The 18,126-nt window shown below is 50.9% G+C and overlaps 1 protein-coding gene across 6 annotated transcripts in view; it reads right to left on the bottom strand.

Annotated features, from left to right (window-relative positions):
* The window catches only part of Znf618 (zinc finger protein 618), a 171,958-nt gene that overhangs the window by 12,496 nt on the left and 141,336 nt on the right, over positions 1-18,126 (bottom strand). For 4 of the 6 annotated variants that reach the window (XM_076564338.1, XM_076564342.1, XM_076564341.1 and 1 more), the window contains 4 exons: positions 6,984-7,223; positions 3,454-3,534; positions 1,498-1,542; positions 526-603 (listed from right to left, as the gene is read on the bottom strand). In XM_076564338.1, coding sequence (XP_076420453.1) covers positions 526-603; positions 1,498-1,542; positions 3,454-3,534; positions 6,984-7,223 — 444 coding nt within the window. The remainder of the gene's footprint in view (positions 1-525; positions 604-1,497; positions 1,543-3,453; positions 3,535-6,983; positions 7,224-18,126) is intronic. The other 2 variants (XM_076564339.1, XM_076564343.1) reach the window with 1 other exon arrangement.

Raw genomic sequence — 18,126 nt, 5'->3', positions numbered from 1 at the left:
TGGGAAGCTGGACACCGGTGCTGTGCAGTGCAAGTGTGAGGACAGGTGGAGTCGTGCAGTGTGTCTTACACTAGCAGCCTGTGAACAGCCTCCACATCCTTCCAGCTAATTCCTTCGGGAGCTCCAGGGCTTTGGAGAGAGAGAACGGTCAGTGCACGGGACTGCCTGGGGAAGGTCTGAGCCCAATCTACCCAACTGCCGGTCTCTCTACCACCATCCTCTGCTCATGTTGACCTTGAACCATACTCAATGCCCATTTCCAGGCCTTTTCCTGGCCTGCCACCTCTGGGAAGCCCGTCTTCCACCCCCAGCCCCGTCTCATCCTGAGCCTGAGCTGAGCTCCCAGGGCTGAGACTAGCCAGTGATGAAGGACTTCACTGGCCGGGGCTCACAGGGTAGATGCCCAGGACTGACAGCATTGTGTGTGTGTGTCGGGTTCGGGGTGAGATGGGGAAGGGGTGTGTGCTCTGGGCAGGCTCTGATGGCCGCTCCCATTTGTGTGTCTGGGGTCCCTCTTGGTCTTACCTGCATGGGACTGCATGTGCTCCAGCAGGTTGCTGTAGAACTGAAACTGAATCCCACAGGCGCCGCACGTGTAGGGTTCTGGGGAAGACAGGTGACATGTGACAGGTGGCTCACCCTCAGGTAACCCAACACTGGGCTGCAAGCAGTTTTGAAGGTGGGGACCCAGATGCATTCTTGGGGCCCAGGGCCCAACCTGTCCACTGGCCTGTCACTAGCCTAGAGAGGGAAACGCTGAGGAGAGGCAGAGGCACAGAGAAAGGAAGACGCGCAGATGCGGGCTGCTCCACCATTGGGCCCCCTTATCGAGTGCTTACTTCATGCCGGGCACTGTTCTGAGTGCATGGGAAGGACAACGTCCAGGCACCAAGCGAGTGAGGGAGCGAGCGAGCGAGCGCTCTCAGGAGACACACTGTGTCCCTTGGGGTCCTCAGCTCAGCCCCTCTGCCCGTGGGGCCACACGGGGGGGGGGGGTCACTGCTCACGGAGGGAACAAATGAGGAGATGCACAAACGAACAAAGGAGGAAATTCACAACGGGGAGGGGATGAAAGCAAGGAGGAAAAGAGGAGATGGAGGAAAGCGCAACGTCAGGGTACACTGGAGAGGAACAGGAGGGGGAGCTGAGGGGAACAGGCTGCACCATCAGCTCTGTGAGTCCAGTACCTGGCAAAGAGGGGGAAGAAGGAAGCAAATCGCTATTAGGTAGAAGGGAGGGAAAGAGGGAGGCTGGGAAGAGAAGTCCTGGGGCTGTCTGGATAGCCAGGAGTGGGTAAAGCTGTCCCTCCTGTGTACGGAGGGCTCTGTCTACCTGCCCATGCTTCTCCATCTCCTGGGCCCTCTGCAGCCTCCCCAGGCTGGGTGTTCCCTGGAGGGTGGCCCAAGGCCTGTCTACATCTCAGTGAGGCCAGCAGTGTTCACTCCCTGACCTGCCTTGCCCTCTTCAGCCCCCCGAGCAGGACCATCCATCACTTACTCTGTAGGAGAGGGAAAGGATTGGAAATCAGGGGACTTGCAGTTTCTGCAAAAGAGAAACAGTTTAGCTAAGACTTTTTTTTTTCCAGGCCTGGGGCTGGGAGGTCATTACACATGCTGAGCCAGGGGGCGCTCGCAGTAGCACCCAGGTCTGTGTAGGAAGGTGGATGAGAGGGTACTGGCAGAGAGGCTCCGCGTATCAGGGAGGGCAGCTATCCTGTGGAGCTGGTAGGGCCGTTTCTCTAGGGTGCTCTGACAGTGGGACTCGGGTACGATGCCCAGTAAGTGGCCACGCACTTGGCGACAGGATACTGGAAGCTGTTTCCAGGTTCTGACACCAGGGTTAGAGTGCTTGGTACCAAAGCACCCTAGTGGCCCTGGAAGGTTGTTTGCTGGCAATCCCCCATACTGCCTGGCACTGCCAGAGGATGAGGCTGGCAAGCCTCCAGTGTAGCTGGTAGCAGGCTGAGTATGGGGTTCCTGGCTCTGCCTACAGCCTGGGGGACCTGGGGTCACAATGGGCTTCTCCTGGGCCTCAGTTCCCTCATCCAGAAAGTGGGAATGAACGGAACACTATCCCCACAGGATTGTGGCATGGGTGAAAGAGATACAACACACAGAGCTCTGAACACGTGCCAGCCACGTCGTAAGCGCTCAATAAATGGCGGCTGCCAGCAGCAACAGCAGCAGCTGCCGCCGCCCACGGCAGCTTCGTTCCCAAACCGATGTTAGCCTTGGTGGCAGGAGAGGCGCAAGGGGTGCAGCATGGCTTGGCTGGGAGCCCAGGCCAGGCCAGGAGGTCTTGGTTCTAGTTCCAGGCTGCCACTTCATCCTCTGCTGGGCCACGACATCCCTCCTCGACTAACCCCTTAGAGAGGCCCTGGAGTCCCAGTGACAGCCCCGCATTGGTACTTGTGCCAACCGCTTGGTTTACATCAAAGCAAACCAAGGCAAAAAGGCAAACAAACCTCAAAGCAGCATGCCCTCCTCTCCTGCCTGTGTTCTCCGGGGCCATTTATGCTCATACTCAAGTACAAACAACCAAGGAGGGATTAGGGCTCACCTAGGGCACTCACCGGAGGCAGTAGAGCTAAGTTCAAACTTGGGCCCCAGGGAGCTTGCGACTATTACTAGGCAGAAGCCTCCACCTGGTGTCTGTGCTCCTCACCACTTGCTGAAGCCCAGGGTGGCCAAGATGCACACCATTACCTGTGTGCACCAGGCAGCGCTGGCATGGGGGCATTCACGCAAGCCTGGTATTCGGTGACGTCAGCTTCACAATGGCAGAAGATCTGTTCCCTTCCTGTCCTGGCCATCACTGTGCATGCCAGCCTGCTGTCCCTTTCTCAGACAGACTGCTGGTGACCACGCACATTCCTGCCAAGGGTAAACTCTGGAATCCAGAGCTGTCTGTCCTGCCACTAGGACCCAGAACGAGGCAGCCACCAGGTGGCAGCAAACGCTATCAGGAGTGCTCATGTAGAGCCATAGCACTGCGGGGGGGGGGGGGGGGGGGGCTAGAAGAGCATCGGTTCTGTGGTCCCAGGTCCAGTGTGGGTCCAGAACCTGGGACCTCTGGCTCCTTTAAGACGTCTTTATACTGCACCCCATTTGCGTCTCCCAAAAAGAAGCGTGCTATGGTATTACTTTTCACTTAGCTATTGGCTCTCTTTGGGCTACCCATCTGGGCTGGCTGAACTGATGCCTGGGTTTGGGATTAGGGCAGTTTCCCTCTCCAGGGGCACGGGACAAAGGGTCAAAGTGCAGCCACAGAAGGGCTTCCATGGGCACAAATGCCCCTTCTGCTCTTCACAGGCTCGGCTGTCTCTTGATCTCACTACTCAGTTCCCCTCTTACCGACACCAGAAGACCCCAGCACTGCCCTTCTGAGGGAGGAGGCGACAGACGGACAGGACAGGACAGGCCCCGCGTACTGTCACCTCACAGGCGCACTCACCACTGGAATTCTGTGAGCTGCTGTTGGTCTCCTCAAAGTGGTTCTGTGCTTTTCCTTCTACCCGCCGGCTGAAGGTGCTTTCTGCAGGGTGGGCGCGGGGGGGGGGGGGGGGGGGAGGAGAGAGAGAAGGAGGGAGAGGGAGACGGAGAGAGAGAATGAGAATATGACATGGGCAGGGGCCAGCTTGTTCGTTAGGCCAGAGTGGGCAGGAGGCTCCTAGACCTGGGAGAATATAAGAACTCCACTGATCCCTGAGCCACCTGGTCCCAGGAGACTCTCTGGCGAGTGTCTGGGAGGTCCAGGGATGGAGGGGGAAGGAGTGACCTGTCCAAGGACACACCAATGTAATGCACCCAACGAGCGGACAGGGAATAGGTCAGGGCCCCATTTTTCACTCCAGGGCCATATGTGTAAGGCTAAGTCATTGGAACAAACTTTCTTCTGTTCCCCCTGGCAAGTTCTGCTGCTACAGCCTCCCCCCCCCCCCCAAAAAAAAAAAAAAAAAAGAGGATGGAGGATGACAGTCCATTTTCTGGACCCAGCAAGTATCTCAAGGCATAAAGGATGTCTTGGGACAGGCACATGACAAGGAGGAAGGGGGTAGAATTTGCTCTGGAAAGGCCAAAGACTAGGTGAGGAGGGTTGGAACTCGTAGTGGAGGGGCCGTGCTTGGCTCCTTGTGAGCCATGCCTGGCATCTTTCCAAAGGCTCACCATCTCCCAGGCTCTCTCCCCGGAAACTCCATAATGCAGAGATGGGCTCAGCCAAGCAGAATGCTATAGCTACAGTCCCAGCTGCAGAAGATAACCAGCCTTCCCACGGTGCTCCAGGTACCAGGTGCTCCATAAGGCATGGTTGATCCAGATGAGAGTCTTGGGAAAGTCAATTTGAGATACTCAACTAGCCCTGACCCTTTTGACAGCTTGGATGAGGCTACCACAGGCTCAGAGAAACTGACTAGAAGGCGATTCACTGGACTTTAATAGATGCATCCTCCAAAATAGTGGGGGTCCTGGCAGAACCCCATTTTAAAGGTTGGATTCTGTAATATCTTTCCAAGTGGTGTTTGTGGGAATTCACTTGGAGCAACACCACTCACCAGGTCCCTCCTACCCAACAAAGTGCTGGGTGTTGGTGCTCTGGGTCATGGGGGACATGGGTGATGGATGCCAAAGGCAGCCAGAGGCAGCTCCTATAGGCCTGCTCAGTTCTTTTCCCATCACTTCAAGGTCTCCCATAGCCTGCATTGGCTGCTAGCATTAGGACCATGCTCCCTCTGTGTCCATAACAGCCTGGGTTGAGCGTCTCCAGACAGCATGTAAACTGGCAGAGTCCCGTTCATTCTCTGTCTACAGAGTGTGAGGGGCTCTCACTCTTGAGCACCTACTGTATACCAGCCACAGGGCCAGAGGTCTGCCATCATGGTCTCCTTGAATCTTCCCCACACCATGAGGCTGTGTGATATGATACTGCCCACGGAACGGGCAGAAAAACAAACTGAAGTCAGCAGGCTCCTAGCCACTACGATAGCAAGTGAGCCTCAACTGGAGGCAGGTGCTTCCCTTGTAAGAAGGAAGGGCTCCTCTTCTCTACTGCAGCCTGTGCTCACAGGGGACAGGCAGGTGGACAGGATCTTTGTTCTGACTAGCACGTGGGTGAGACTTGGTGCAACTCAGGTCACCAGCACCTGTATGAAGTCCTCCATTGCTCGACTTTCCCGGTGCCAGGGTGTCTGGTTGGAGACCAGCGTGCGCATGTCCACATGCACACAAACAGCCATATTCTCTAGGAGGGTGACAGTGACAGTCTCCACCTTACACCACTTCAAAACCCCTGCCACCTCCTGCTCCCGACCTGCTGCCCGTGGACTTGACCAGCTGGTTAGCCCAGATTAAGGTCCACCACAGGGCTTCCGAGTCTCAGAGGCAGCTGCTGGTGTGCCCTTGGCTCGCTGGGCACTTGGCTGAAGATAGTTGACATTCAATGAGTGCCAAATGCCATGCCAGGCCCGGCAGACAATTCCCAGTGGAAGCTGAGGGCCTATGCAAACTCAGCCACAAAGCTCAAGAGGGGAGCAAAGGTAGAAAGCCATGACCGTACCATTTGGTGAACCAATGTCTGCCTCCAAGGGGACCATGGTGGCCAGTCGTTCCAACCCTTTTAAGGTGCTGAGGACCGAACCCAAGCAAGACCTTCCACAATCATTCTACCACTGAGCTATCTCCCCAACCCTCTTTTCTTACTTTAAGACAGGGTCTAAGTTGCCCAGTCTGGCCTTGAACCCACTCTATAGCCCAAGCAGGGCTTGAGCTTTTGATCCCCCTGACTGTAGTCAAACACACGGTACTTGAAAAAATCCACACTTCAAGGCTGGCTGACTCCCCTCCTTTTGGGAGATATAAGCTCATGAAACAAAAGACCACAGCTTGGCCCAAATTAGCTTGTTAAACCAGAAGAAAGGCAAGCACCACTAATTACCCAGCCAGGTCAATAGTCACCAAATGATGCCAGGGGCTCATTTATCTGACCTTTCAGTGGAATCATTCTGTGTGTTTAGTGGCTAGCTTTGGCCTCCTGAAGGTAAATGAAAGGCCCACAGCCCCATCATCTGGATAAGTGGCCCAAGGCTTTCCTTATATGAGTCTGAGACTCGGGATTCCTGGTAGCTGTAACTAGCACATAGTAGGTCTTATATTCTAGAGGAAACCATCACTGGGGACTTTGCTGCTCAGTCACCTTCTGGAGCCAGGGCTCCTTTTTGCATGGGCCTGGAAACTTCTGGAGCTGGCATCCTCTGGTTTCCTGCTGGGCCTCTACCTCATGGAGGGTTTCATGGGGGAACTCTAGGGAGTGGGAGGCCAGGGAGACAGAGCTCGAGGCAGCCACCCTACTTGGTGGAGAACATCTCTGCTGAAACAGCCTGAGACAGTTTTCTGGAAGGTGAAAGTGCAAGCTCATGCGAAGGAGTCCAGGCAGAATGAACTGGGCGGGATGGTCACAGACAACAGCGTGCTCACGATGGTAAATGGCACCCGCCACGGGGCCACTGAGGCAGGGGTGTAGCGGGGAGTGGCAGGGCTTGTGGAACAGGGGAAGTGCATAGACACTGATTGTGAGGGAGGCACCAACCACTGCCCTGCAGGAACACAGCCTAGGAGCCAGATCAGATGTCTCAGCACAGTCAGAAACCCAGAGTTCTACACAGACTCTTCTCACGGTCAAACACTTCCAATTGATCTTTTATAAAAAGCTTTTAAACTTCATAAAGGCCAAATGAAACAGACTCCCTCAGGCCATGATTTGGGGGGGAAAATGTATCAAATTACTTTGAAAATGTTTGTAAATTTTGTTGTTTAACCCTCCAATTGAGGTCCAGGACTTGGTCTGCCAGGGTCACAAGTAGCCAGAGGCCATGGGTCCCAATCTGTACCAAAGCATGATGGGACTTTTGTCTTGTTCTTGCAGGGCAACAGCTATGGCCGGCCGTGGGCGGGGAGCCAGGGAGGCGTGGGTAATGGAGGCCATCGTACCTGCAGTTGCCTTGCTTGCTGGAGATCCCGAGTTTGGGGTGCGGAACGTCTGAGTTTGGGTAGCTGGAGGGGTGCGGTGTAAGAGGGTGGTGCATCGGACCACGGAGGCTGGAGCTTTTTTCCCCGACTGGTTCGTCTGGGTCTTCGCTGCCACGAAGCGTGGAGATGGGGTGACCTCTGGATGGGAACACTCAGAACCGGTGTCCGGATCTTCCGGCGGCTCCCACCCGGGGGCGGTACCTGAGAGGGGCATGTTCTCAGTCCTTGAGGGCCTTCAGAGCCTGCCGAGTGACTGGCCTCTCAGGCCACGGGTCCCGGAAGGCTCACTCTGACACACCTACGCCCAATCTGCCCTCATTCTATGGGGAACAAGGGCTCGAGCTCCCACCCGGAGCCTGAGGACCTTTGAGAGTCGAGAATCTTCCCCACTTTTCTCTTCACTTCAAGGAAGCCTGACCTCCGGTCCATGCTCAGGACTACCTGTTAAGTCACCATCCCTTCTGTGCAGTTTCTGAGTGTCTACATCCTTAGACTCGGGGCACCTGGAGCATTACCCCAGGCCCAAGCACATTTTCTAGAATGTTCGGCCCTTTTCCTTCAAGGGAGTCTGGCTCCTACGTGACGAGGAGAAGCGGACAGGTTGGACGGTGGAGCAGGGAAGGGACAGGGGTTGGGAACTGCTGTCCTTAGGAGACTTGGGGCCTGTCACTGTCACAGAGGTATACGCCTGTCCCCCGTGAGGCGTGGGAAGTCTCTCTTACCCGCATCCTCCACAGAGCCAGGTTCTGAGAATGAGTGGATTCTCCGGCAGTTTCCACCTCTGGTGGTCTTGGGTGCCCTGCACTCGGCCCTAACCTGACCCGCTCAGGAGAGCATCACACAAGGCCTGCTTGCTGAGACCATGTAAGGTCTACAGCTATGTCTCCTGATGGAAAGGAGGGGACCAAACAGAGTGGGGAGCGATCCCAGAACCCACCCACAGGAAGGAGCATCATCCTGAAGGCCCTACCTGTGCACGGGGCCTGGGCTCACTGCTCTGAGCCCCTTGGGCTTCCTGGCTCTGTGAGGGTGGTGGAGCCATGTCAGAATCCTGCTCTCAGGGCAGTGCCCATCCTGGGAGTTGGAGACTTAAACTACCCATACCAGAGGCTGAGATGAAGGGCTCTGAGCCCCAGGCTTCCAGCCATTCCTAGCACTGATGCAGAAGTCGAGGTCCACGGAATCCGGACCCCATGCGAACAACCACAGCTCTTCCATGAGGAGCTGAGCACAGCTCAGGAGATGCTTGCCTGTGCACAGGGCTGGCTGTGCCAGGGGAGTCATCCAGTCACAGCTCTAACAAGCTCCAGCCTAGCTGAGGAGATCCCCGGGGCCTCAGTCTGAGGAAGGCCCGGGGAGCTCTCGCTGGCAAAGGACACCTCCATGTTTTCCTTCTCCCCTTGCCCGTTCTTTCTCACTTGAGTCAAACAGGAAGGATGGCTTGTTGGGTAGATCCCCCTCTTCACTGTTACCACAGAAAAACCCGACACATTCAACCCGATACTGCTGCCCGGGTCCGCCTCTGACTGCTCCACCGTCTCCCTATGCGAGGAACAGTTTAGGAGCCATGGCTAGAGGCTCACTCTCGGGCCTAAACTGAGGCTGGAAAAGCCAGCTCATAGTGGAAGCCTAGCTCCATGACTTCTGGCCTCAATGGTCCTGGGCTCTGTACTATAGGGGGAGCAGAGTTTACCCTTCCTACTTCCACTGATGAGGCAGGACGACCCCGCCCCCGAGTGGGCAGCCCCCAAGGAACTCAGTGAGACATCCAGAAGCCAGAGAGATACCTTAAAGTAACGGCTCCTCACATGGAAACTGCTACTGATGTTCCTGCTTAGAGACGGGGAATCTAAGCCAGGAGCTCCAGTGAGATCCTTAGGGACACCCAGCAAGAAGGCGCTGGATGACACAGGATCTGAAGCCAGCCAGAAGCTCAAGAAGGCCTATCGATATCATGTATCGCCTCCACGTATCACATGACACTCACCCACACATCCAGAGCCCTGGGGTACAAGGACAGAGAGTCCATGAGCTGCCTGGCCACTTGCTCTCCTGAGAGACCCGTCTTTGTCACTGCACCCCACTTCTGGGGACTGTTTCAGTTGGTTCCTGCTGTGAAAATCCTGGCATTGCTTATGGCAGGGACCTCAGGGCACCTATGAAGCACTTGATCTAATAAACATAGACTATCATCTGTTTGCTCCAGCTGCCCTGCCTGGGGCTTCTCACCTCACCAGACTCTGCTCAGGCCCCTCAGCTCCCCACTTTCTCACCTCCTCTAACATCCGTTCTCTTCCACGCTCAAGGCCGTTGTCATGTTGTTTCCTTTCATCCCTTCACATTCTGACTGTTGGACCTATGTGCTGCACTGAACATCACTTCCTTAGGGAGCCCTCCTTAAAACTGACTTTCTTGACTATCCATCCCTCCCTCTCATCACCTCTTCCTTTCCAGGAACTGACTGCCATCGATGACATTTGCTGTGACCTTTGATGAGTTTGCTCTCTAAAGGCCGGAGTGGTCTAGTTTGTCCCCCTATCTTCATGCACTGGGCTTGGAAGCTCATTACCTGAATGAACCACAGGGAATGATTCAGAAGAACCATGCCATCCATGAATGAATGCACTGAATAGCCAGAAGAGTGAAATGTAGAACAATGGAGTAGAGGGCATCAAAGCCAGGAAGTCAACAGAGGCTGTAATGGTGCCACGAGGCTAACCTTATCCTCCCCCTGCCTCGAAGTGTAAAGCAGAGGGGGTCACAGAGGTCTGGTCACCACTTCAGGGTCACTCAATGGGTTGACCCCAAGCATGGATGGATCTATCTCAGCAGGTTCCTAACTCACTCATATCAGTCTACTCCATATGTTTGGCCTCACGGGACCCCATCAGGCTTCTACCTGGGCCTGTACTAGGAATGAGCATCTCAGACAGATTGGCTATTTTTCATTGTAAGAAAAACATATGCGATTTTTATACAAACACACCTAACAATGACAGGGTGCAAAGTCTCTCCTGTAGGAAGCTGAAAAATTAACCAAGGCAGAAAAAAAAATAAGAGAAAAGAAAGAGGCTACAGAGGCGTGAGCTGTCTCTAAACTCTAGGAAGCAGGGGTGAATTTAAGGAACCCCGTGTCCTAACGCTGAAGGTGGGGACAGGGGGAGGGGGGGACAACCTTCATGGAATTGTGTCCTGGAAAGAGGACTTCTGGCCACAATGAAGTGATTGGAACAGGACTGGAGTTTCTGATGAAGCTAGAAAAACAAACCACGGTGTGCAGACCTCACCATGTGATCCATGGAGTAGACTCGAATCCCAGCTCATTCCAAAATCTCCACTGGAGATAGCAAGCTCAGAGTACAGAGCAGGGCCCAATGGGCATGCCCACTCACTGAACATGAACCAGGACAGTGACCAAGGTCAGGGTTTCTGATGAGGCTGGACACTGCAGGGCAGAATAACAAACAACAGATAACTGAGCCAAGAAAGAATTCCAGAAATGTGCAGTGGGGCTTCCTTAAAGGCTTTAGCTGAATTCCGCACCATGTGTGTAGAGCGGGTCTCTGCACAGAGAAAACAGACGTGTGTGTGTGTGTGTGTGTGTGTGTGTGAGAGAGAGAGAGAGAGAGAGAGAGAGAGAGAGAGAGAGAGAGAGAGGGAGAGGGAGAGGGAGAGGGAGAGGGAGAGGGAGAGGGAGAGGGAGAGGGAGAGGGAGAGGGAGAGGGAGAGGGAGAGGGAGAGGGAGAGGGAGAGGGAGAGGGAGAGGGAGAGAGAGAGAGGGAGAGGGAGAGAGAGAGAGAGAATGAGGACTCAGAGGTCACACTGAAGTCACACAAGATTAGGAGATCTCTGGGTCCCACCTGCCAGAGAGGAGAAGGCCTACTGACGTCAGCAGAGTCACAGGTCATGCCCTGGAAAGCTAAGGCAATGCTGAGGAAGAGCTATCCCTGTTGCTCTAACCCAGTTTAAGACAAGACTCTGAAGCATTAGTTAATCTGTAAGGAAATTAATTGCCTGCCAGAACCAAGGCAGTGCTTTTCAAAGGAATAAAACACAACCCAGTCAAGTCCACAACATACCATCTATAAGATGCAGCACAAAACAATTACTTTCAAGGGGAACCAGGAATATGTAGTTAAAAATCAAAAGGAAAACCAATCAGAAGAAGCACAGAAATAAATATGAGGATGGAATTATGGGACAAAGACCTTGGAGCCATTATTATAAATGCACTCAGAGGTTTAAAGAAGACCATGAATATAACTGAGAACAAGGAAAGCTATAAAAATGAATTTGCAGAGATTAGATATTGTAGAAGAAAAGATGAATGAATTTAAAAGCAGGGCAAACTGAAGCACAGAGGGATAATTAGGCTGAAAGAATAAACACTGTAAGCACTATCAGACATCTAATGCACATGCAATTAAAGTACTGTGAGAGGAAAAAGAAACCAGGGAAGAAAAATAAAAATCTCTTGGTCAAAGCTGACAAATCTCAGCAAAAATTACTAAGAACTAGTCTTACAGGTTAGTACTTAGAAGGCTTCAGAGGGCTTGAAAGATGAATCACTGGTTACAATCTAAATCCATGACAGACTGTAATACATCGAAGACATATACTCTAAACCACAAAGTGAAAAAGCTGATAGCAGAATATTAATGGAATAAATTAAAAAATACTTGACTAGTACTGCAGCAGGCAAGAAAATAAGAATGAAATTGAATAATATGAACAAAAAGAAAAATATATAGTACCAAATGAAATCCAATCATATCAATATGCTATATTAAATGTAAATGGGTTAAACTGTTCAACTAAGAGGAAATAGTTCATTTATTGTACCACAATTGTATATTCTTTTTTTTTTTTTAAGATAGAGTTTCTCTATGTAGCTCTGGCTGGTCTGGAACTCACAGGGAACCCTGTGCTTTTGCCTCCTGAGGGATGATTTTCAAGTCATGTACCATCATGACTGGCTTATATGTTCCATTTTAATTTGAAGCTTAAAATAACAACTTTTAAATATTCTAAAGGGGAGGAGCACAGATTTGAAAGAGTGTGTACATCTAACAGCAGGCATCCAAACAAACTAGCCAAAAATGGATGCATCCTAAAGAGGCAATGGAAAAACCCAGACTGAAGGCTGAGGATTTTGAGACTTTTGGCTTAGTACCTGATAAGGCAAACAATTTCTTTTTAAAGGCAAGAAAGGCCACAGAGACTTGAAAATTATCAACTAACTTAACCTAACTGACTCTACAAATCATAAACTTACTCTTAATTAATTAATTAATTAATTAATTATGGTGAAGTGAACAGGGAAGACGTAGCCAAGAGAGATCATATATATGGTAGACCACAAAACTCAATTAATTCCAAAGATTAGAAATCACAATATGTATTTGACCATATTAGAATTAAATTAAAAATTTTAAATCATTAATTTACTAATATATGGAAAGGGAATACATTTTCTAAATGATGTTTCCTATGAAGAAAATGCCAGGTTTGACCATGTAAGTGTTGAATTTCTATAAAAATATTTATAGAAAGTAATTCCAACTCTATATAAATTCTTCAGAAAATGGAAGAGAAAGGAAGTTTCTTTGAAACTGCTTCTATGAAACAGCATTGTTCGGACACATAATAAATACAAGGACATTACAGGAAGAGCATGGTACTTGTTGTAGTTAAAGTTGCTCAACTACCTTGGAAAACAGCGGCTAATCTGTGGACATGTATGTGTTGTGCACACATGTGTTGTGAGCACACTCACCTGTGTGTGCACACATGGAGGACGGAGGTCAGCCTCAGATAGCTTTATTAGTCCCCCACATTAGTACTTTTGTTGTTAATGTTCAGAGTAGTATTTCTGAGACAGAGTCAGCCACTGAATCCAGAGCTCACTGTCTGGGCAAGGATGGCTGGCCAGCAAGCCCTTGGTACTCACCTCTCTCCACTCCCAACCCCCAGGACTGGGATCACAGGCACCTGGTGCCCATACTCAGCTTTTAAGTGGATGCTGGGAACCAAACTCAGGTCCCTGTGCTTGCACATCAAGCACTTTACCCACAGAGCTATCCACCAGTCTCAACAACCAGCTACTCTTAAACATACAACTACCAGATGATCTGGCCATTCCACAAAGACGTGTACATATAGTTATGGCAGCTCCATTCCCATGAGATCTAAGGCAGAGATCTCCACCTTACACTCTAAATATTCACCCAAGAGTAAACAGATAAAGGGCTGGATAATGTCTATGCAGACCATGGTATATGTTTGCCATTTGCCATTCAGTGCTTTGGTCAATGACAGACCACAGTATACGGTGATTGCATAATGTCGTACCGTTTAATAAAGCCACAGTTGTCTAAGTTTGGGTAAGTGTCGCTCTCTGATGAGTGTACAACAAAAAACCCTAATGATGTGTTTCTTAGAATGTGCCTGACCTTAAGGGAAAGATGGCTGCGTTCAGAGTGAACTACTGAAAGGCAGGCTACCCCTCAGTAATGGAGCACATTCTGTCAGAGTCCACCTATGTTGGACATGCAAAGTCATCAACACTAACATAAGCAGACTGGTGACTGCTGGCGGATGAGAACACAGTGAATAAGGGATTACGAAAGGGCACATGGTGACTGGATTTGCACTCATTATCTGAATCTTGGCACACCCATGGACCAAAGGTTCCCACTTTCACACTATAAATGGTGGGAACTCTGTTATGGGATTAATACATCTCACTGGTGGTATTTAGTGCTTCAAAGACTCATTAGAAATACTTCCTTTCTTTTTGTTGTTGCTGCTGTTTTTGTTTTTTCAAGACAAGCCTTCTCTCTGTGTTGCCCTGGCTGTCCTGGAACCCACTGGCCTTGAACTCAGAAATCTGCCTGCGTCTGCCTCTGCCTCTCAAGAGTTGGGATGAAAGGCGCGCGCCACCACTGCCCAGCCAACACCGACTGCCTTGATTAAGGACCCTTAGTCACACCCCACTGGTTGATCATGGGGCACATTCCTAATCTAGGATTGTATTCCCTGCCCTCGGGAGAGTTTGGCTAAATGTCAGGGGGAATCCTGGGAAATTGTACACAGAAGTGAGTAGAAAACACGCCCTTGAAAGCAAAGTAACCTATCCAAGTACCTCGATGCTTCTGTAATTCAGAGTTCCTCTGCAAAACCCTTGCTGTGATGGCATCTTCAGTGCGCGCTTCTATGTCTGTATATGTGTACATATAATCAGAGTTGGATACATTAAACACACGCTGGGTTTTGTTTTTTGTTTTTTTTTCCAGAGCTGAGGACGGAACCCAGGGCCTTGCGCTTGCTAGGCCAAGTGCTCTACCACTGAGCTAAATTCCCCAACCGCACATACACTGTTTTTTTTTTTTTTTTTTTTTTTTGGTTTTTCGAGACAGGGTTTCTCTGTGTAGCTTTGCGCCTTTCCTGGAGCTCACTTGGTAGCCCAGGCTGGCCTCGAACTCACAGAGATCCGCCTGGCTCTGCCTCCCGAGTGCTGGGATTAAAGGCGTGCGCCACCAACGCCCGGCTCATACACTGTTTTAAAACAGCAATTTGGGCAAAGAAGAGACATCTCAATATTGTAGCTTTCTTCAGTTCATGTGGCACTCTGACTTTCTGATATCCTCAACCTATTTTAATAAAACACAGGCATAGCGACTCATTAAAAATGCATGCCATTTTGTACACTAGCAAAAAACAAACAAAACAAAAGTTAAGAATCTATACGTTCATCTCAACAGAAGGAACACGCCACACAACCCTAATGTACAGGCCCACCTTCCAGCAAACTGGGTGGAAGGCAGCCCGAGCTGACAGGGCAGTGATGAAAACAGTGACGCTCAGCAGTGAGCAACCGAACCCTGGGGTGGGGAGCGGGCAGGCGCACCTGCTCATTTCTTCCGTCCAGCAGGACGGTGGAGAGCACAACCCCTCAGACATCAGGAAGAACACAGACCAGGAAGGGAGTCGCTTTCACAAGCTGATCACCTCACCAGGAGCAAGGAATCCACAAAGAAAGGAAGCTACGGGACTGACGAGGGAATCAGTGAACCTGCAGGACACAAACGCAGAGCGCAAAATTCTACCGCTCCCGGGAAACAGCAGGGGCAACTGGGAGAGTCCAGTTTAAGAATTACAGCAGCATCACAGGGCACAAGACACCTATGAAGCCGGTGTTAGAACTGAGGAGGACTAAAGCAGCCCCAGATACAGAGGGCTACACAACGGCCAGGGGCTGGCTGGGAGACCCATCACCATAGCCATGCGCCGGCCCTGAAGACCCAACACCACCACAAAGCTGGTGCTCTTCAAACTGGCCTACAGAGTCAATGTAATCCCCCCCCCAAATCTAACTGAATTTTTTCTTTCTGTCCCCCTCCCTCTCCCCGCCTTCTCATCATTATTATTTTGGTAGAAACTGGCAAGCCTCTAACATTTATGTGAAAGAATAAAGTTCCTAGATGAGCCATATAGTCTTTCAAATGGAAGGATAAAGTGGAAAAAATCCAAGGAGAGCTGTTTTAAGACTTCCTGAAGAGGTGTAATAAATAATAGCACTGGTGTATGTATAAAGGTAGAAAAATGAATCAATAGAAAAGAAAGACATTAACCCGTGGATGTTCAACTGGTTCCAACAAAGGTACCAAACCACTAAATAAGAAAGGGTACCTTCAACAAAGGCTGTCAGGCAACCCAGTGTCTACACAGAATAGGACCAACCTCATACCTCATCTCAGCCATGGGCTAATGCAACTCAATTGCAGGCCCAAATGTGGAAGTTAAAATGATCCAAAACACTTCTAAAAGGCAAGGAAGAGAGCCTCACCATTATTAGGTAGGCGAGGATACCAGATCCAGAAGCACCTACTGTAGAAAAGAATGATAAATTATGCTTCATGAAAGAAAGTCACCTGCTTATCAGTGGGTTCTGCATGGAAACTACCACGTCTGCCAAAGGCTGGGAGAAAACATCCATGTGATGAAGGATGGGGACCAACTCAGACAAAGAATTTCTACAGCCAATGAAAAAGGACAGGGAAGAGAAAGAGAGAGAGGGAGGGAGGGAGGAAGGGAGGAAGGGAGGGAGGGAGAGAGGGAGGGAGGGAGGGAGGGAGGGAGGGAGGGAGGGAGGGAGGGAGAGAGAGAGAGAGAGAGAGAGAGAGAGAGAGAGAGAGAGAGAGAGAGAGGATATATATCATCCACACAAATATTTCCAGACTAAAATAAGGAAATGGACAATAAGTCAATGTAAAGAGGGTGAACATCACCAGTTACCAGGGAAGTAGAAGTCAAAGCCACAAGATGCCACTGTCCACACACTAGAACAACCAGAAACAGACAGCCCGATGTACCCAAACCCCAGAACACTGGGGCCAGCACAGTTCCTGGGGAGGCTGAGATGCTATGGGCATTTTGGAAAATGGCATGTCAGTTCTAATAAAAAGGAAACAAACCTATTCCCCGGTAGCTCCACCCCTTGGTATTTGTCCTCAAGGAATGACCCCCAAGCCCACGGAACGCATCACGCAAGCCTTTCACAGTAGCCCCATTCATGTCAGCCTGAAGCTGGAATTGACCCAAGTGAACAGGCAAGTGATCAAACAGACTCGGAGTTTGCACAGTGGGGATCCATCAGCAGTAAAAAGGAGCTGATGTTATGACACACATGAGTCTTAAAAACGTTTTGTGAATGAAATCAAAAGCAGACATAAGTGCACACATGGGTCTCAGGAGAACTTCCACAGTCAGCCTTCAGTTCATCGGAACCAGGGACACATGCCCAGCCATGGCCACCATCCAATCACATCTTCACACCCACCTCCTACCTCTCTCTCCCAAAGCCTCCCTGACACAGATCGAATCCTGAGGCCATCGAGACACTGTCTCCCGCCCAGCCTTGCAGAAGCCATCCTCTGCTGAAACTAGACCAAATCTCATGTTGTATTTTAAACAGGTGTTTCCAAAATCCTCAGAAGACAGCAGTGAGTACCAGAGAAACAGTCAAAAAAACATAAGTCTAAAACAGAGAAAAACCAAATGAAAACCAGGAAGAGATGTAGGGAGCCCTGTGGGAGGGAAGCACCAGGATGTCGGGGAAGAAGTTAGGGTGCAAGTAGGGGCTACCCTTCCCGTCATGTGCCAAGGGAGGCTGGACAGCTTCAGGGTGGAGGTAGGCTTACAGCTGCTGGGTGCGCTTCAGGACCCACTCCTCATCTTACTAACACCATGACCTTATCAACACTCTCTGGGAAGAAAAGGAAGCAGCACAGACCCCAGCTGCCTCTGGCCTTGTGAGTGAGGCCTCTCTAAGTGCATTCTGGGTAGCATCCTCATTGGCACTTAGCAGCAGCTGCCCACAAACAGCCCAATGCCTGGGCACCAGCATCAGGAGTAGAGATCAAATGGACAGGATGGTACCCACCCAGCAGACCCTCTGATACTCTCTCTACATGGCGTGGCTACATAGGGTGCATTAGGGCCACAGCAGATATCTACCTGGAAGCCACTGCCGGATGCAGATGTCAGTCCAGACTCTGGGACAGAAAGATCTCAAGGACTTTCACAGATGGGAAACTTGGCCCCAGAGAAGCTCACTAGGCAAAAAGTCACACAACAGCCGGGCATAGAACCAGACCAAGAACAGAGCACAGCCCAGTGCGAACGAAGGATTGAAGCTACCATCTAGAGTAGAGTGTACCCCAGCCTTACCACCCCGCCAGCAGGGAGGAGTTCCTTGGGAAGCTGCTGATACCTCCATTGAAGCACTAGACACCTGTCCCCCTAATCGGATATCCTCAGGGAAGCCACCTGCCTATGCTGCTACTGAAGGTCTGGGACCACCCCAGACAAGGGGCTTTGATGCTGTGACCTCCACAGGCTGTCCCTCTTCCTCTACCCAACTCTTCCCAGTCTCAGAAAGGAGGATGATCCCCATAGTTCTACAGTGAGGTGTCCACACAGGGAAATTAGAAGAGACTCCTAAACACCCCGCCCGACTCTTCCAGAGGCTATGAAAGTCCTGCCTCATCACAACTTATGCGTCCACCTGCAGAGGAAAGGGTGAAAAGGCGGAGGCCCTCTG

The sequence above is a fragment of the Peromyscus maniculatus genome, chromosome 2 (assembly GCF_049852395.1).
Source record: "Peromyscus maniculatus bairdii isolate BWxNUB_F1_BW_parent chromosome 2, HU_Pman_BW_mat_3.1, whole genome shotgun sequence".
NCBI lineage: Eukaryota > Metazoa > Chordata > Mammalia > Rodentia > Cricetidae > Peromyscus > Peromyscus maniculatus.
The sequence above is the reverse complement of the archived record's forward strand: the minus strand, read 5'-3'. Positions and strand labels throughout refer to the sequence as shown.